Source organism: Stegodyphus dumicola, chromosome 11 (assembly GCF_044657685.1).
Source record: "Stegodyphus dumicola isolate Sdum_Otavi_A_Nest chromosome 11, ASM4465768v1".
NCBI lineage: Eukaryota > Metazoa > Arthropoda > Arachnida > Araneae > Eresidae > Stegodyphus > Stegodyphus dumicola.
The window spans coordinates 114,227,276-114,248,619 of record NC_140778.1 but is presented as its reverse complement, the minus strand read 5'-3'; the positions used below and the strand labels follow the sequence as shown (position 1 = coordinate 114,248,619).

Below are 21,344 nucleotides of genomic sequence, written 5' to 3'. Positions count from 1 at the left end.
AAGTCTGTAAACTTCTGGTGAAATCTTATGTAGCAAAAAGAAAGGAAGTAACTGGAAAAAAAAAAATGGAAATGTTTGCAAATTACTCATGAAAGAGAATTTACTTCTAGCTTTTCCAACAAATTTCTTAGTATTATTCATATAATTTGCTTTTAATTAACATATTGTTTAAAAAGTATGAATTAGAGGCATAAAAAAAGAATTTGTCACCACAGAGGATGTCAATAGTTAGGTTAAGACCTTTACCATAAATGCAAATTATTATTAATTATATAAGGTGATTCTAAAATAATTGGCAGAAATATAAATGTACATAAAAGGGACTGAAATATGCAGATTTTATGAGGGAATGTGTATGAGAAAACAATTGCAGTTAAGAGAGCCAGAACACAGAAGGAAGCCAGGAACAAGAGATAAGTAGAGAAAACAGTTAAAGTCGAAAAGAAACAGCATTTGAATAAGTAAACTTTTTACTGCATGTGCTTAGAAGTATCACCATCAACAATATTATAAGATTCACAGTGGCAGTGCATGGATTATATTAGCAAAGGTCCTATGGATTTCCCTCATACTTCCAGCAACCACTAAATATTCATCCTCAATCTCAGTGGGACTTCCATACATCATGTGTCCTAATCCAGACTTGGCAAATCAGTTAATTGTGGTGGCAAGGAACTGGTCCAAGGCATTTGATCCAATTGATAATGTAATTAGAATAAAGTAATTTCTAATATTGCTCAATTAAGCTGACACTCCATCATGCTGAAACCATATTAATGTGCAAAAGGTGGAGAATCAGAAAGAAGTTCCAGCAAGAAATGTAGAAAGATGCCATATGTGCAACTGTTCAAGCAGGTATATAAAATGCATGGTGCTGCTAAATAGCTGTATGCCACAACAGCCAAACCATTAATGAAGAATCTGCCCAGAGAGCATTGATTTCATGCTATGTAAATTTCATATACTCAAAGATGAGAATAGTAAATATTAAACATATTCAAGCATGTAAACACAACCTCATCAGTGAATACATGTATGAAAGAAAGTCAGGCTTCACGGTAGCCTGCTATAGGTGCAAGTAAAAGGTTAAAATACAGTTGATAATAGTCCACTTTCAATGCCTACAATTTTTGCAAATGATATGGATGAATTTCTTCCTACCTCAAGTCCCCAAAATGGTTGGCTGGCTTACAAACAATGCATATTCAACAGCAATTATATTTGCAACTAGATTAAATTACATATGACAGCTGCTTCTTCTGCAGCACCTGTGGCAATGTTCTCCGCATGGCTTCTATGTAGTACCTACCGCTAGACAGATCAGACTTGCAAACATGGAATGAACTTTCATACAGCTCCTACTTAATATACTCAAATGTTTGGCAGGTGTTTACTCAATTTTCTGAACATCTTTGGGCAGCTGTTCCTTTTCCATCAAACCCCATATATAAAATATATTTGAACTTCAGGTTCATATAATAATGCATACTGCTCGAAATCCACATGGGGAGTAACAATTTATGCCACATGGCTTTCACCTATCAATCTCAACAACACACTACTACCTCAGCAAGACATTTTCAAAATTTGTTATTTGTGTGCTTTCTACTTGTCTTTACATTTTTGCCGGATATTTTAGAATTAATATGTACAGTACAAAGTCTCTAATTCAGACATCCATTATCCGGAATGATCTATAATCTGGACCTCAAAGCCACAAACTTATGCATGCGCGTTTGATGCGCGCGTCTGCTACGCATGCGCATAAAGCCAGTAAAGCGTTTACCCATGCGCGCTTCCAGTAGTGAAGAAAGTAACAGAGAACATTATTGAAAACGAAAAAATTACGATTGACAAGTTAGTCGGTATTCTCGACACAGCAATTACAGGACTTGAACAGTGGAATTTTGTAACTGAACAAAAAATTATGTCTGTTTATAGAATTAAAGAGAATTAAAAAACGAAGCAACTTAAACAACTTACATTAATAGAAATGTTTACTAAAGTAAACAAATAAATATTAAGCTTCTTTTTTTTTTTTTTTTTTTTTGTTAATTCCGATACCCCTTTAGATCATAATTGCTCTTTATTTCATAAATTACGGTTTCATATTTTTAATTGTATAATTTTTGCATGCCATCTTACCAGATTTAAATTGATTATCTATAATCTGGAAAAACCCCTAATACGGAATCGCCGACATCCCAACCAGTCCAGATTACGGACTTTGTACTGTATAATATATAACTATACAATGTATAACTGCACAAATATAAACTATTCATTAATATAAAAACAATTATTGTTTTATAACCATAGCAAATTTGTCTCAGGAAAGAAACATAAAAATTGCATTTTGTTATGCATTAAATATAAAAATCTAAATGCTCTTTTAAGAATTCTATAATACTGAGAATGTTGCATTAGTTCATATAGTAATGAATTTTGCATTAGTTCATATAGTAATAATGAATTTTATCATAGATTTTTAATAGTGTACAAATGCTTAACAAATGCATTTTTAAAATTTATAATACTTAAGTATCTGCATTTAAGATTAAAATTTCCTCCCATAATGTTGTACAGACTTTTGTTTAAAAGTTGCAGTTTTTATAATTATCAATTATGAAACATAATTAATTAAATCAAAAGAATACGAGTTCACATAATTTTGTTATTTCATTTTCCTGTCCATTATTTTTAAGGCTGAAATATTAATAATGAAATAAATTTTATTTTATTAAAGCACATTAATCATAGGTTCAAAATGATTTAAAGAAATATATAATTGCAATTATGAACATTTAGAAATAAATGTTAAGATAATTAACAGTTAATTTCGACAAAAGAAGAAAATGTCTATTATTCAGATATACAAAAATAAAGCAATGTTTATAACAACTATAAATATTTCTCCCAGCTAATTACCATACTATGTGTTTACTTCATGACTAATATATTTATGAAATTGGTTTTCAGTTTCCCATAAAAAATAATAATTGATTTACCTTATAAACAATAATATCTGTAGACAAACTGCAAATATAGAATCTGCTGAAAGACTTCTGAAAGCAGTAACTGGAATATTTTCGAAGTAAATAAACCTTAAAATAATAAATGGAAAAGACTATGAATGTCAAAATACTGAAGTAAATGCACAGGAATAAAAGTTAAAAGAATAAAAAGAAATGAGTAACTGCATTTTAGCAAATTTTTCTTAAATTATCAGCAGGCTTTTGGTTTTACAGCAATTGATTAAATGTATTTGGAGTACTAGAAAAAGTAAATTGCAGGAAAGTGTAGTATTTAAATATATGTAAAATTATTTTTACAGACATTTTTGAGTTGTAAATTATACAACTAATTAATTTAGAAATATATTTATAGAGAGTATTGAATATTATTAAACTAAATTTCACTACCTAGCATTAAAATACAACTTACTATAAATTAAAGTAAACAAATTTCAGAATACATATAACTGTTACATTATCTCTACTCAGCATTCAGCAATCTATTAGTCAATTCATACAATACTGGAAGCTGGTTTTTTTAATACTATTTATACTTCGTAATTTAAAGATATACTTAACATTAAATTTATACAGACATCATAGTGCCTATCATTGGACCAAAATGTCCAATACTGTTTCTTGCTCAGCACTTATGTGGATCTATGGATTCCACCATCTCTTTGATCTACATTGTTTCAAAGATTACAACTTAATCATCAACAACACAAAACTGTCTGTTCAGCAATCAGTCTAACTCTTCCAAGCAGATCATCAACTTCTTCATCATCTTTCACATTACTTTCTTATTCACTGACCCTGAAGAGGATTAGCTTTCAGAAAACACTTGGACAATGTGGCTTCTTCCATATCTTTACAATATAATGTAGGACATCGAGAACTGAAACTGAAGATTGACTCCTCTTCTGTTTCATCAAACTTCCCACAGCACAATGCTCTTTCTAGAATAATATTTGAAAGCCTGAATTATAAGGTCCAAAGGCTGCAAATTGCTTGCACAGTTCACAAGCAAGATTTCAAGCTGCACATTCCTCAAGGGGAATTTCTTTAGATGCACAAAACAGCAATCAACAAGCAGAATTCTCCTAGTCTGTTCTCTCATCTTTAAATCAAGAGCATGCATTTACCTATCAAAGATATCCTTATCATCCATGCCATCACATTTATCACATTAGTGCGAACAGCACCTTCATATTTTTAAAGCAAAGTGGCCTCCTAGATTTGCCACTTACCAGAGAACAAAGTTTCTAAGAGCCATTGTACCCAACATCATAATAAGGTGCATTTTAGTACATTTATTTCCATGTCACTTTCTCCCCTTTAAATGGCAAGGTTTTGCTGGAAAGGACACTGAAAAGAATTACCAGTTTTATCAATGTTCAAAATGCTCTTGTAAAACCAACATTAAAAATCAATGTTTTAACAACATTAAAAATTTTCCTTGACTGCACACTGCTCTACTAGTTCCTTCAATCTACCCTCTGATTTCAATCACAGATATTTTTAGTATCCACATTATTGGACTTAATGCATGCAGTTTTACGCACCCTATTCTAGTGCTTTTTGAGTCTGGCAGTCAATCAATTTGGTGCCAAGAAGTTCAACGCCAAGCCTATTAATCACTTTGCAAGAGTTTTTTTTTTTTTTTTTTTTTTTCTTTCATGCAGCAGCATGTTATTAAAATGTTGGAAGCATGTGTAAGTATTTCTTCATTATGTTCTCTAGCTCTCCATATTTGATTAACGCATTGCTATATTTTGTGAGTCGGACATGTGTCCTTCAACGATAATCCACCTATTTGAAGATCTATAACTTCTACTCTATACTCTACTAAATAACATATTCTTCCTCTTTATTATTATTTTAATTTTTATTGTTATTTGTCCAATTCTGGACAAGTAAAATGTTTCTCGCTTCTATTAGAAATAAGAAAACAGTTCGGTTGTAGATGCAGCACAAAACACGCCAGGGTGATAGACTACAAAAGCAACAAAACAGCAAAGATGCAAGCAACTGATAAACTGAAGCTGAGAAAATACTGGTGACTGCATGACTTGATCATATTTTAGCCTTTAGTACATTTTGACTTCATTTCGGTAATGACCGGCAGCCTGCTGAGCATTTCATTTTTTCTGTATTACAGGTGGACTTTTTTTTTTTTTTTTTTTTTTTTTTTTTTTTAGCCCTTTTAGTTAAATCAACATGTTCTCTTTCTGTTCACTTGTATATAAAGACCAAATAGTGAGAAATTCAAAATAAATAAATATAAAAGCAAGAATTCAAATGAATTGCGAATACAGGAAAATTAAAGGGATCGGAAAAAAACACCGTAAATGGCAAGAAAATGTGATTTCCAAGAATGTAAAAGCAGGGTTATACTGTATTTTACTGTACACTGTATTAAAATAACTTAGTTATTTAAGTATTTAATTTTAAAAATACTATACAAATAAAATTATCCAAGATAAATGAAAAAAATTAATTTAAAAAAGAGACAAGACTTGCATAAAGACTGAAAATGTTGCAAAAATATTTCATGTTTACATTTCAAAATACAATTGACATCATACTTAAATTATTTTGAATGAAACATAAAAAAATCACATTTCATTTAAAATAATAATTTGAACAAGGCCATTTCTATTTCCTAAATCTAAAGAAGTTTCTGACAGTGCAATCATTATTTCACTCATTATTGGATAAAATTGATAATAACAGTGTACTACATAATAACAATATTTTTCTTAGTGTAATGCAAAATATATCTTTGAATGGAATTAGGCATTGATATATAGATAAGTTAATTAAATGAAATACAATAGATATATATGTGATAGAAAAGACGACATATCTGTGTTGATGGCTCGTAATGTAGAATGTTGAATCCATAATGAGCAGCAAACTTAGCAGCCGGGCAAAATTAAATTTTTGAAGAACATTTACATTTTTGATACTGTTGCAATAAGAAGAAAGCAGAGCGAAATTCCATCTTAATAGGAAGAGAGGCAGAAACTAAAGTGTGCAGTCAACCCAACATAAAAGCTCACCAAGAAAAGTTTTTGGTTTAGGTCGCATATTAACCCTTTTGCGATGAGTTTTTCTTTTTTTTTTTACAACAGAACAATTTTGATCACATAAACTATGAGTACAGCACACTAGAATGCTAAAAACTAAGATGTTATATTTTTAGAAAAAAATTTGAACACTGATTTAGGACCGGGACATATGTGTCCCATCAGTCCTGACCGCTTGGACATATATGTCCCAGTAGTCTTCAATGAGTAATTTTGTAAAGAAAACCAATGATTTTCTAGTCATAAAAATTTAATTACGGATGGTATGGTTTGAAACAATCAATGCACAATGCGACATTGCACATCGTGCACATTATTTTAGTATGCAATTCCTTCTTTTGTAGTGCAAATTTACGGCACCGCCGTCATGTTTTTGTTGTTACTGGCAGATGGTCACCCACATTGAGTAAGCTTCGTGATGTTTTGGATGGGCGTCCAGTTCCTCTATGTCGTTGATACTGTGCGTTGAGCTTTCCGGATGCCATCAAGGCTTCTGCAAGAGGTACAATGAAATCAAGAAGTGGGGTTTCTCGATGTTTGAGTTCACAGTACGCAATCCATGATTTAACCACTGTGCTCATCAATAGGTGAAAAAATACTTTTTTCCACCACTTGCAAGATTTTCGATCTAATTCATAGACATTTGCCATTTGATCTGCAAGGTCTACACCTCCCATGATTTTGTCGTAGAATTCGATTGCCACAGGGCACTCAAATTCTTCTTTGCTTCCATCTTTCATGGTGCGATTTACTTTTGTGTATTTAGCTTCATGGCAATTACTTAGCAACATCACTTCCTTTGAATCAAGCCACCTCGCACACAATGTTCCATTTTTAGTTACGAGAAACTCAGCCTCACCCCTTTTGCTTAGTTTTGTTGCAAAATTAGGAACATCTTTGCGTGTCTTGATGCATGTACCAACAGCAGGAAATTTCAGGGTTTCCATCAGGTGCACGCTTGTAAAAAATCGGTCAAACGCAAGCATTACGTCTTTACCTCGGATTGTCATCATTAGCTTTGATACTACCCATTCCCCGAGTGTGCCTTGAACTTCACCCATTTCTTTTCCGGAATAAATGTTCATGTCATATACATATCCTGTTTTTGAATCACATCGCTGCCAAATTTTTATCCCTCTTTTCACAGGTTTCATCGGCATATATTGTTTGATGGATGAACATCCCTTGAATTTCGCCATTGATTCATCAATAGATTGATATGAGCTTTCGCTTCGGCACTGTTTGAAGGTTTGTTTCAGGTACGAAACAACCTCGTCAATATAATATGTTTTACTTGCATTTTCTGGCTTTTCTGGTGCAGCAAAATATAGTTTCGACAGCAACGTTTTACATCTGTCTCGTGAAATAGCATTTATTGCTAAGTTTCCCAAAGAAGGATTAGATGACCGATAATGAGAGAATTTTGGCACTCTATGGTAAGACATGACAAGCATGCATCCAAGGACAAGCATAATTTCAGAGGAGTCTGCAGGGCGAATTGTTTGTCCTAACTTTTCGAGTTGTTGGTTTGTGCATTGAGAGATCCAAATCATAAGGAATATCTTGATTATCTTTTTGGAAATATCTTGAGAAACACGTCCGATTTGGTAGCTGAACGATTTAAGTTGAATAACAAACTAGGCGATGACTCTGCTGGAATTGTCATTCGAGGTTGGAAAGTTGAATCTGCATGAAACCATAAGATTGGTTTGCTGCCTGAAACATTAGCTGATGGTATCTCATCAACTGATGAAAGTGATGCCGTATCAGTATCACTCAAAGCATCGCTGTTCTTTGTATTTTGGGGAATGGTATCATGATCGATATCCATTTCATACTCGTCTGAATCGGATGAGTACTGCAAATTGTGTGTTGGATCTTGAAAATCGGGATCGTCTATTTTATCATCCAAATCAATATCTTCATCATCTGACTCTTCTAAAATTTTTTTGATTTCTTCATTAGTTAGTCCCCGGCGTCGAGTCATTTTAGATTGAATTAGTATGTGCCTAAATTAAAAATAATAAGCAACTATTTCAAAAGTAACCAAAAAATATAATATGTAGAGAAATGATCACATAGGACTATTGGAACAATGTGTTCCCACTATCCAAGACGAGAGGGACACATACGTCGCGATAATAAAAACGGAAGTAAAACTTTGCCACTTACCAGTTTATTAGAGGTAATCTGCTTCGTGAGTAACTTATCTGGCCTTAGATTTATGGATAAATCAAAATTTAATCGAAAATAGGCAGTATTTTCCAAAACTAAACTATTTACGTTCGTAGAGTATGGAATGAGCTGCTACAACACACCCAAAATGCGGGAATTGCATTATGTACGGTAGTGCCATCTATGTTTTGTGAATGAAAACACCTTCAAAAATATTGGCAGGACTGATGGGAAAGTCTCTCATTAGAAAGAGAAGCGTTTATATCCCAAAAGTATTTTTTGAAATTTGCTTGGGATGTATGTGTCTCGTTAGGCACGAAAGGGTTAAGAGAAAGGTTTTCAGTTCTCAAAATTTTGAAAAAAAGTCTGATAGTAAGAAAAAAGGCCTAAACACAGATTAAAATAATATAAGCCTTTATAGATGTTCTAAATAAATATTATTATGGAAGCATGTCATTTCATGAAAACGCTAATATAAATAATACTAAAAATTGAAAATATTATATAGTATTGCTTCAAAACCTTTCGTTTAAACTCTTCTTTGGAAATGCTTTTACTAGTCACAAAAACTTGAAGCATCACAGGTTCAGAAGATTTTGCAACATGACCAAGATTAGTATCATCTACTTCAATCTCTCTCCAACACAATACCTGTAAAAGAAATTAAGGCACTTATCTAAATTAAAATATATTCATAAAGATTAACATTTCTGCACTTCTAAGAAACAGAGAAAAGTTTATATATATTATACATTTTATTTAGGAATTTTTAAAACATTTATAGCAAACCTGTGTTAACATTTCATTAGAAAACATATAAAGGCCTACAGATGCTACAAGAATGTCAATATTTCAGTCTAACTACTTTTATTTAACTTACAGAGATAGTCTGTGATTCTGTGAAAGAAAAATGTCATATTGAAGAAAATCTGATATATTTCATTTTTCATATTTAAATGTGACAGTTGCCTTCAAAAAATATAAGCATCCAAAAATATGTGTGCTGGGAAACACTGATTCACCATCTTAATTTGTTCCTGAAGATAGTTCTTATCTGAAATATTATTAAATCGAAACAATTTTCTCCATAGGAAATTATGTAAAATTACTTAATCTGTTCCTGGATCCCCAGTGAATGCTTAGAAAAGATTACTTTACATATATAAGTTTGTTTTCCAAACTCTGGAATTCATTAAATCAAACACACTATTAACATATGTGCAATATTTAACACAATACTAAATATGTAAAAAATGGGAAAACTTGAATTAAATTTTGCCATATCTCTGTGAAGTAGTAAGGTAAAGGTAACAGCATAAGCAGAAAATGGTGAAGAACAATGCGAGCAAAATATGATAGTTTGAAAGAGAAATCTTATTCCACAAAAACATCAAGTAGCTGCTGTCTTTCTGAGGTTTTTTTTTTTTTTTTTTCCCCTTATCACTGCTTACCTATACTTGAAAATCACTAAGCCTTTGTCCCATTAAAAAAATTTCCACTATGATTTGTTTCTGTCTATGTTTTAAAATGTTCTTAAAGCAAGGCATGGCACTGTCATTTCAAATATTTATGCTATGGCTTATTACTGTTCTATCAGGGTGGTAATGTTCTATGAACTTTTGCACTTTACCTCCATTTTTCATAAATTTTGGAAATCAAATAATTAGGAACATATTTTCTTTCATCTTCTTCACTGCATTTTGAAATATCATTTGTTGTTGGCTTACTTGTTCACATTTTGAAACATCATTCATCATCCAAGACACTTTTTATTTGAAAAAATTTGTCTGTGAGCAAATTTGTTCATAAACCAAGGTATTCGTGAATCAAGGTTCATGAACACCTGTACCTAGAACTTGAATATTAAAATAAAATTTATTTTTTGGATGCATACTTGATATTTTTTCTTAGAAAATCTAAGCAGTTAAAGGAAGAAAGTTTCCATCAGTATAATAGAAGATGAATATAAATATTAAGGCTGTGAAACTTTTAATATAGTGAAAATTTTTTTCTGGATCTGCATTGTGAAAAATCTAGAACCAGTACAATGAAGAAAAGGTAATAAAGTGTTTTTTTTTTTTTTTTAAATGATACAAAAAAAAAAAAGTACTTTAAGTTTTACTACTTAGATTAAAATAAATAATGAATCAGTTTTATAATCTTTATCAATACATGCATACAGGGCTAACTCCCAAATAAATTTTATCATGCAATATATAACAGTATGAAAGCTTCAAAGCAAGTTTTGGGAAGGGAAAGAAAGAAACTATGTTAGAAAGCTTGTTAGAAAAGGAAATAGATTTGGGTACTTATGTTTTAACATAACTTATCTTGGCACAGTCTGGGGAGTTTTTACAAATGAAAAGGTAAAAGGGTACTCTTCTATTATCAAGACCGAATTCAAAAATATATGTATATATGCATTTGTTTATGAAAGCATGTTTATATGTACATACGTAAGCATATTTATATGTACATACATACGATATATATATAGATATACATATCAAATAATAAAGCACATACATACAATATACACACACGTACATACATTTCTGAATCTGGTTCCGATAACAGAAGAGTACTGGTAAAAGTTACTTATTGGGTATGAGTTAGTGACTTTTGCACCTTTGTTTTAGAAAAATTCTTAAAATATCAATATTTATCATAAGTCGATAAACATTATCAACATATGAAAAGAAAACATACTTTAGCAATTTAAAATATGAATTTGAATTCTTAAATAACGATTACATGACAAATTGAAAAACTAAAACACTTTTTATTCAAATCTTTTTTTCTTTTTTCTTTTTTTTTAAACTATTCTTCTTCTAAAGTGCAAAGCAATCTGTATTCACTTAAAAACAGTCAGAGAATTTGGCCTTGTGCAATCCTTGACAAGAGCGACTATCAAGAAAACATTTCCTAATTAACTCTCCAGAAAATTTTGAACAAAATTCTGTATTTCTGCAGAAATTTCATTGCAGTTTCTTCCATTGCTGGGAAACTTCACAAGATCATATTTTAAAACTACACATAAGGCAAAATATATGACTATTTGTTCATAAGAATCATTGGAACTTGGAATACAACAACAGAGATTCTGGCAATATTGCTGGACTGGCAGCACTGCTGGACCGAAGGATTGTTATAAACATTACTGCCTGAAGAATGGTTATGCACATGGTTGCTAGAATTTGACACATTCTGAAAATTTAACAACTTCTATTAAAATACATATTAATTATACATATTAATGCAACCACTATTAAAGTGGTTGCATTAATATGTAAGTACCTAGATTTGATCCAGCATATTATTAAGCTTTTCCCCTTCATAGTTATTTTAAAAAATTGCAAATTCTTTTATTACATTTTAATTTTAGGCAAAAGGCTGTGTTTATTTTTTGTTTTCCCATGAAACTATAGCTGTTATTATTCTTTATATAAATAGCTCCCAAAATTTCACAACACAGAATTCAGAAATAATTTTTCATAATATTAACACCATCAGCAGTGCAGCTTTCTGGATCTGCTCATGAAGACCTGTAGTAAAAGTGCATTTAATAGCTAAATTTATACAAATACTAATTTTAATATCTATTTTCATGAACTTCTATTAAGATGATGAAATAGAAAGTAAGAAATCATTAAAGAAATTTAGGAAGCAAAATATTTTAAATTATAAACTAATATACATGAAGGCACAAAATCTCATGACTGGATAAAGGTGGTCCTGCCACTCAGGGTTAATTCTATTTTAACTTTAAATGTTTAGTTGTATGATGCACCAAGTCTGGATAATTGTTAGATTAAGAGTCTGAAGTTGCAATACAATTAGAATGTACTTTTGAGTTACTCTTATAATATTCAGTTCTGCAAATATGGATAATTTATTATAGTATTAAATATATTTTTGTAATTCTGACTGTTATTTTCCAAAAAGAATTAACTAAAATTACTTCTTGTGTACCTCAGAAGAGAATAATCAATCAATGAATAAAAAAGAACTTTTAGTCCTAAATCAAAAGCCTTGAATATTTTGTAAAAGATAACCTCTAAATGAAATTCTTTGGCAAGTTCTTGAAATGACAGTTTCACACCATCTTTCTCAGTATCTTTTATGAACAGAATACCAGTTGCATACTCTCCCTTTTCAGGCAGATCAAGATTATATGCATTCCTATAACAATAAATAAACATTATCATTTTAAATGCTTACATTAAAAAAATTACATGAGAAATTTAAATTCAGGCAAAATTTAAATTTAAGTTTGGCATTAATTTTAAACAAAGTCTTTGCACATTTGAAGACAAATTCAACCGAGTCTGTCACTTTAACAACTAACAATAGGCTACAACAGCGGTTCTCAACCTTTTGACCAACGCGTGCCATCTAAACAAAAATTGAAAACCTTTAGTACCACCACAACTCTTGAAGAAAAGCTCAGATCACATAAATTTATGAGTGATAGAGAAAAAATTCAATCAGGATGTTGGGGCTTAAATTTTTTAATTTAATAGTTAAAATTACTTTGCTTCTTCGCGTACCACCTATTTTTCTCTTGCTTACCGCAGGTTAAGAACCCCTGGCTAGAGGCTTCATGTACTGAGCTGCAGAAAAAAAAAAAAAAAAGAAAGAAAGAAATTCTGGTAACTTCAGATTACAATGTAATGCTTCAAAGATTTTCAGTTTAATACCTGAAATAATTTCATACTAAGCAATTGGTATAGGCTTATTACACTCATGTCCATAAATTAAGGATAATACAAAATCAGGCAAAGGAAGAGTTAGAAGCAAAACAAATTTGACTTATTTGTAAAGCTTATTTGTTAAACAAAAGGTAAAGAGCAAAAAAAGATGCCATATGTTTGATATTATTAAAAAAAATTAGCGATTTTTTCTCCCTGGAGCAAATTACAAAAGAAAACCTATTTACAAAAAACCAATATTACATGGTTGGTATGATTGTTAATACATTTTATGTCTATTAGACAATGCAATACAGTCTGTACAACGCCTAGGCCTACTGAATATAAAATTATCGATCTGATCTTGGGGGATATTACACCTCTCAAAAAGCAATGCTCTCCGAAGTTCCGGTAGACATGTAGGAAGAGGTTGACGGGCTGCAACTCGTCAGTCAAGCATGTCCCACACGTGCTCTACTAGATTCAAGTCCAGTGAGAATGCTGGCCAGTCCATAGGGTGATATCCTCTGATTGAAGGCATTCACTTACAATGTTCGCATGGTGAGGACAGGCGTTGTCATCCATAAACACAAATTGTGCGCCCATGTCACCCCGAAACAAACGTATATATTGTTCCGGAATAACGTCCCGATAGATTTAGCTTGCCATGGTTCCAATTTGAACATGCAGGTCAGTTCTGGAACCCAGAATAATTCCACCCAAAACGAGCACTTCTGCACCACCGTATAACGGTGTCGTTCAATGATGTTTTCTTGGTGGTAACGGGTATCTGGAGCTCTCCATATGAAAGTCCGACGAGAATCAGACAGCAAGCTAAACCTGGACTCGTCGGAAAATATCACACAAGCCCACTGTTGCGGTGTCCACAATGCATGCTCTCTACTCCAGACTAACCGTAGGCGACAGTGAGTTGCAATAAGTGGAACGCATCTGACAGATCTACGAGCATATAAACAAATCTGCCTTAAGCGTCTGTACATGGTCTGCCTTGAAATTGTCGTACCAGAGGCTGAAGAGAGCTGACAAAACAGGTCTGAGGCTGTGCTCCGCCTGTTTCTTTTGGCAGTAACTTCCAAATACCGGTCCTTATTCGGCGTTGTAACTCTGGGGCGACCTGTGCTGTAACGTCTACTCACATTACCATCATCTTGGAATTGTTGCCAAAGCCTGGAGATGACACTCTGGGCAATTCCAAGTTTGTCTGATACTTCCAGTTGAGTACGCCCACATTCCAGACGGTCGATAATTCTACCACGTAAAAAATCATCCAAATGCACCCTTTGTGTCATAACTATTCGGTGTTTGCACTGAAATGCTTATAAAGTGCCTATGAACAATTTTACTTCTTTGCCTGTATTCCTTATATATCACTCTCTTACACTCTCGTCATTGTGATGTACCATCGGTGTCATCTGGTTACTTCCTGAAATTTGCATATGATTCATGAAGATGTGTGTAGTGATTTTACGGTAATATATTTATTTTAGAGTTCATTTTCCGCGCGACTCCGAACTATCCTTAATTTATGGACATGAGTGTAGTTTAAGAATTAGTTCTTGAAAAATTAAAAAATATAGAACATAACATTTAAGAAAGCTGTTCAAAATGGCAAACCCAAATGACTAAAAAAAAATTGCTATGTTATTTCATAGTAAATAAATTCAATGCAGACAATTATGCACACTTTATCAAACAATTAAGAAAATACTTAATTATTCAAGATGCAGCTGTGCATGCATTTATTTCACAAGATCATGTGTGCCCAACACTTGCACTAAATATCTCCCTCGAGTGAAAATGCAGTACTTTCTGGTTATCCGCATCCAGCTCATAAGTATTCATGAGACAATGTGCTACGTCACCAAAACAGATAACCTATAGCATTGCCAAAATCTATTTTCGTAGCAACCTAAGTATGCACATGCACAGAAATACTTAATTATTCAAGATGCAGCTGTGCATGCATTTATTTCACAAGATCATGTGTGCCCAACACTTGCCCTAAATATCTCCCTCCAGTGAAAATGCGGTACTTTCTGGTTATCCGCATCCAGCTCAAAAGTATTCATGAGACAATGTGCTACATCACAAAAACAGATAACCTGTAGCATTGCCAAAATCTATTTTCGTAGCAACCTAAGTATGCACATGCACAGCAGATATGTGCCGATCATTAGAATTTGTTTTTGTTGCAAAATCAATAAGTATTACTTTTTGTAACACTGACAACAGTCATTACTATTTCTCATATTGAGTGCATTTTTTTTTTTTTTTTTTTTTTTTTTTTTTTTTTTGTAATGAATCATAAAACTGTGCAGCTTACTAGCTGATGAGAAAAAAAGAATTGCATTTCTTTAGAAACATGACATTTTGTCCAACAATAGAAAATGTAAAAATTTATATCCTGTGAAGTTGTGCTTCATAAACGATCGAATTTATGGACCAAAATTTATGCATCAATGCTAAATTTGTGCAATTCTCTGGTGTCTTTCTAAATGAAGACAGATCGCAGTGTACATGGGAAGAACATCCGATTTACACAATGCCCAACTGTGTACAATATCACGCTTCTGCAATTCTCTGATGTTTTCTGAAACTAAAACAGTTTGCTGTGTATATGGTGTATATGGGGAGAAGAGTACAAAAAAAAAAAAAAAAAAAAGGGTAGGTATTTTATTATGGATGTTTCCTGCATGTTTAATTTTGTTAATAGGTTGCTGTTTTATACAATTCATAGCCTGCTGCCCTTTTTGAAAATAGCTGTTATGTGTTATCTGTGCTAGCTTGGCAACAAATTAGTTGGCAATGGTTGGTGATTTTCCAGGAAATGGGATATGGATAACAAGAAAGTACTAAAAAAAAAAAAAAAAAATACAAGATTGTTCAAATATGACTGGTACTTTATGTGTTATCTGTGCTAGCTTGGCAACAAAAAATCAGCCAACAATGGTTGGTGATTTTCCAGGAAATGGGATATGGATAACAAAAAAGTACTAAAAAAAAAAAAAAAAAAATACAAGATTGTTCAAATGTGACTGGTACTTTTTTTTTACCAAAACCTTCACTGGGAATGAAGGAGTTGAACATGTAACTGATAGTGATAACATCAACAGACTGCATAAGTTCCAAATTGGATTTCAACCTGTGACTCAGAATTGACTAGTGCACCCACATCTCATTGATGGTCACTATAGACTTAAAAAATGCATTTTTTCATCCTCAAACCACCATAAGAAAAAACTGACAATTTTCTCTCACTTAGTTAGTGGTCATCACTTAGTTTTTATCCGTCAATGCGCATAGAATCCACCAGGCATAGACCTTGTCCTAGTGTAAATATTTTTTACATTGGTTTCTGCACTACCTACATTGATTGAAAGCATCAATGTTCTTTGATAGTGATGTGCCTATTCTCATGAATAACTGCATTCATATGACAAATGTTTTTCTTGATAACAGATGTTCTCTACATGCTCTTACCTCTCAATGATGCACTTGCACTACTCAAATGCATTGGTGCTAGAGATATACTAGAGACAGGTATTATTTCCAATCTGCCAAATTTCAGATGACTAGATGTTTTCTTGAACATGAAATTTGATTACAATGCATTTTTTCACACTCTGAGATAGGTCTTGTTTACTTATCATTCTCACGTTTGTCAAATATGACTGAGCAACTTTTAATCTGCATAAGAGGTAAGATGAAGGATAGTGATTGTACTTATCCAAAACACACAGCTGTGCATGTGTAGTATTTGCAACAACAACATTTATACTATAGCATAATACTTGAATTTTCTACTTTATTTTGCTAGGACATGAAATTGTACAAGCTTAAAATAGTAAACATCTTAAAGAAATTTTATTCAAGCTGTTTTGATAGGAATAAAACAAAAATGTATGAGATAAATGTCAAGTCATTTTCTACTTCTCTTATGATTTTTCAGGCACTTAGTATTTATTCTTCGAAATCTTCTTGAAAGATGCTGTTTCTAAAAGAGATTTCTCTGCTTTTATTGCTGATAAGCTTCCATTTTTTTTTTCCTTGCAACAATGGATAACATTCTATGTTAACAATAATGGCAACCATTGGTCATCCCTTTTATTCATGTTCAAATCGTCTAAATTAAAACTTTTAAATTATCATTTATTAATAAAATTCATAATTGAATTCTAAAAAAAAAACATACACCAGATTCAAATTCTTATAAGATTTATAACAATGCATTTCAATACAGATTAATCTCCAAGAATAATATTTTACATCAAGGGACACAAATTTTACACCTAAAATATATAGTTCCATTGCAACAGAAGCATTTTTCTAAAACTGCCAGAAATCTAAGATTAAATTTTGCATAACTTTAAACATGCCATCTTATAAATATTAATTAAATATCTACAGTTCAGTAAATAGAATTTTAAAATACTAACTTATTGTATAACATTTTGGAATAAAAAAGAACTTAATAACCATTGATAAATTACTTGTAAAAATATACGAGATAAACAGAGAAATTTACTAGATACAAATAAAAAAATTATCCATACTTCAAACATATTTTATAAAAGTGATGTGGTATAGAAGTCATCACACCAGCACCATCACCAGTATTATTATCACAAGCACAAGCACCTCTATGTTCAAGACGCCTGGATATGGTTTCTGCATCATCAATAAGCTAAAACATTGTAGTTTTAGATTTACTAATTAATTTATGCAGTTAATGAAAATCTAATAAAAAAATTATAATTATTACTAAAGGCAATGTGACCATGACCACCCCTATAATTCACTATTTCAAATCTAATAAATGTGTTCTTTCCAACACATCATTTTACAGCATCTGAGACAATCAGTTTTATTTATCGCCAAGTTGCTGTTGTTTCATTTATGGCAACCAACCCTATTAATTGGTTGGGTGATTGTGGTGAATTTGAATGATGGAAAAGATTTATAAGGGCTTATTTGTGTGTTGGATGTTGGTTAGGAAGTACATTGGTTATTATGTGGTTCACACAGTAAAATGGCTGAATGTGGTAAGATTAATTTGAAGTTTCTGTACGATTTGGAACAAAAGGGAAAACATTAATTGACAGGTGTGTAAATGAAGATTTACTTAGTAGCCATTATAAGTGTCCTGTTTGTGTGAAGGAAATGCATATGGTTGAATGCCGGAGGATACCGGCACTACAGAGGATACTTTTAGTCTTATTTTTGTGAATTTATGTGGTGATGCTACTATACAGATTCTAGTTCAGATAATTTTAGAAAGTTTTTGAATGCTGTTAAGGAATTTTGTTTGACTAAAGACGCAGAAATTTCTAAATAAGGTAAGTGGTGTAGTGCTGTAGCCTGTTTTAATGTTTAAATGTTAATGTTTAAAATTAATTTATGACTAGTAACAGCATGAATTATAAACAAATAGCTAAGTTATTGCATTTTATTTTCCAGCTATCGAAATGCGACGCTACGAGCAACGTTTTGAAACCAAAACCTAGCAATCATGAATCAGAACTAGAACTAGTTGCCATTCAGCATAAAGAAATTTAAATATAAATATGAACTACTTATTGCCATTCAGCATAAAAGAAATATAAATATGAATATTAACAAAATATTAAAGTTAATTTTATAAAATAATTAAATATATGAACAAATATATGAAATAAAAAATAATTATTTCTCATGCAATAATAACTGGGTCACTACAGTGCTAAGATGAATTTCTTTTTTTATGTTATTTCACTGTTTGATTTAAAATTTAATTTATTGAAATCATATATATTTAGTTTGAATTTGTAGAATTGGCTGTTCCTTTGACTTTTTAAGTGAAAACACATCAATGTGTACATGGAAAAAGTCAAGGGAGTGCACGATGCCATGTTTGTGCAATTCTCTGAATTTTCTTTTAAGTGAAAATAGGTCAATGTGTACATGGATGCCACATTTGTCCAATTCTTTGACATGTTATTTTAGCTTTGCGTAGCGACGATTTTTGCCACAAAAATCACCACTACACTAAGCCAAAATAACAAGTCAAAGAATTGCACATACTCTGTGTCCATATATCGCCAAGCAGCACCCTTAAATATATTTTTACCCAATTTCTTTATACATTAAGTATAAAGCAAAAAATCATATATATACTGACATATTTTTAATAATAACTGCACTTACACATATAGAAAATGCAATACTATTTTTTACAAAACTACTTATCCAAATAACACAATGGCTTTTATCCAGTCATAATATCTGAGTCTACTTTGTAACACTATATTGCTTCTTACACACTTGCAGCATTATTACTTTAAGTGATCTGGAGATAACTATTATGGTTTCAAGATTAGAAAAACAACCAAGAAACAAAACCACTCCATGTATCAAGGTAAAATTTGCTAAATAAATATAACATATTGTAAGTGGATCAGAAGAGCTTTGGTGCTCAGAGGCCTAATAAACATTACCAAATTAAAATTTTATATTTAATTTTTATTAGTGGTCATTAAATTCATTTAGAAAATGTTCTTAGAAACTCGGCTTATTTTATGCGAATCAGAGACAATAATACCAGAATCTAAAATATCCATTTAATTTTAAAAACACAGGTAAACAAATTCATAATCTGAATAACTAAGGATTTCCATAGCAAAAATGTTGGTCATGTTCTATTTCTAATTTAGATAAAATAAGCTAATTTATAAATACAGTCAAAAGTCATTAATCCGGACTCGTCGGGACTTCGGCGATTCCGGATTATCAATTTTTCCGGATTATAGATCGTCAGTTTAAATCTGGTAAGATGGCATGCAGAAATTATAAAATTAAAAATATGAAACCGCAATTTATGAAATAAAGAACAATTATGATCTAAAGGGTATCAAAATTTAGAAAAAAAAAAAAAAAAAGCTTAATATTTATTTGTTTACTTTATTAAACATTTCTTTCAATGTAAGTTGTTTAAGTTCCTTCATTTTTTATGTGATAATACATTCTCTTTAATTCTATAAACAGACATAATTTCTTGTTCAGTTACAAAGTTCCGCTGTTCAAGTCCTATAATTGCTGTGTCTACCGACTAATTTGTCAATCGAAATTTTTTCGTTTTCAATAACCTCTGTTACTTTCTTTGCTATCTTTATTATTCTTTTGCTATCTTTGCTATCTGTTACTTTAATCGGAAGCGAATTATAATGATGAGGAATTTGATTTAAATCATATCAAAGACGGAGTACATAGAGATGAAATACTACATTTAGTAAGGAATTATAAGCCAAATAAAATAAAAACATCTGCCCTGAAGATAAGGATAGTGCTGACAGATCAACTTTCAATTCATTGCGCACTGCAGCGTTAAAGATAAACAAAGTTTAGATAAACAAACGTTAAACTTTAGATAAATAAAGAATATGCCTTTATCCATTTTTTGCAGCAATTGTTTAATGGACTTCGAAACATACTTTCGCTTTGTAGATCCTTTACATATTAGTAAATATATATCAGAAATTCTACTTGACATAATCGAAAGTTCAAGCTTACTTTTATAAAAATGCTCTAACAGTCTGCAAAAAATAATAAGCCGAATCAAATTCAAAGATTAAGGAACAACGTAATCTGCAACATTAACTGAATTAGATAATTTTAGCTTAGCTTATACCGTCCCTTATACATTAAACGCGCATTCGTAAACGTATTTTGTGAACGCACACATGCATATTCACAGCCGTAAAGGTCTTCTGTGCATGCGTCAATGCGACGCATGTGCAGAAAGTTTGTAGCTTTGAGGTCCGGATTATGGGTGTCCGAATTGACTTTTGACTTATCTATACACATATTTGAAAAATATATTTATTGCCCTTTCTATAAGAAAATTCAAAATAATTAACTGATTAAAAAATACATCAATTTATCCTTATTGACAAACTGAAGCTTTCCATTTTAATTTACATATACTGAAATATAAAACTATTACCTTGTGCGATGTTATTCCTTTCATGTTAACAACAAAACCAACCCCACACGCTTCTCTTTCAAAGGAAGGATCATATAATCCATGTTTTTCTGGTAATAGCCAAGGTTCCATTTTTGAGATTTTATACCACTAGAAAAACAGTATGGCCTATGAAGATATTAAAAAGTTTATGACAATTTTAAACAGAATACGAATAGTTTAGCAAATGCAAATATATTTTCATTTAAAATAAATTTTTATAAATGAAATTATTGAATAATTTGTAGTATTTTAATTAGTTAATTTTTTACATGTCAATAATTAAAATGTGATCATTCTTAAAAAATTAGGTACTTTTCCGTTTCGCCGGCACAAATGTCACCAAGCAGACTTT

General features: G+C 31.5%; 1 protein-coding gene across 5 annotated transcripts in view; it reads right to left on the bottom strand.

Moving 5' to 3' along the window:
* Nucleotides 1–21,344, bottom strand: part of LOC118187282 (uncharacterized) — a 145,514-nt gene that overhangs the window by 117,756 nt on the left and 6,414 nt on the right. For 3 of the 5 annotated variants that reach the window (XM_035357472.2, XM_035357474.2, XM_035357471.2), the window contains exons 2-6: nt 20,972–21,118; nt 17,547–17,677; nt 12,337–12,463; nt 8,804–8,932; nt 3,009–3,104 (exon numbers count right to left, since the gene is read on the bottom strand). In XM_035357472.2, the coding sequence (XP_035213363.2) occupies nt 3,009–3,104; nt 8,804–8,932; nt 12,337–12,463; nt 17,547–17,677; nt 20,972–21,082 (594 nt within the window). In that variant the 5' untranslated portion in view covers nt 21,083–21,118. Of the gene's footprint in view, nt 1–3,008; nt 3,105–8,803; nt 8,933–12,336; nt 12,464–17,546; nt 17,678–20,971; nt 21,119–21,344 lie in introns of those variants that run through there. The other 2 variants (XM_035357473.2, XM_085827113.1) reach the window with 2 other exon arrangements.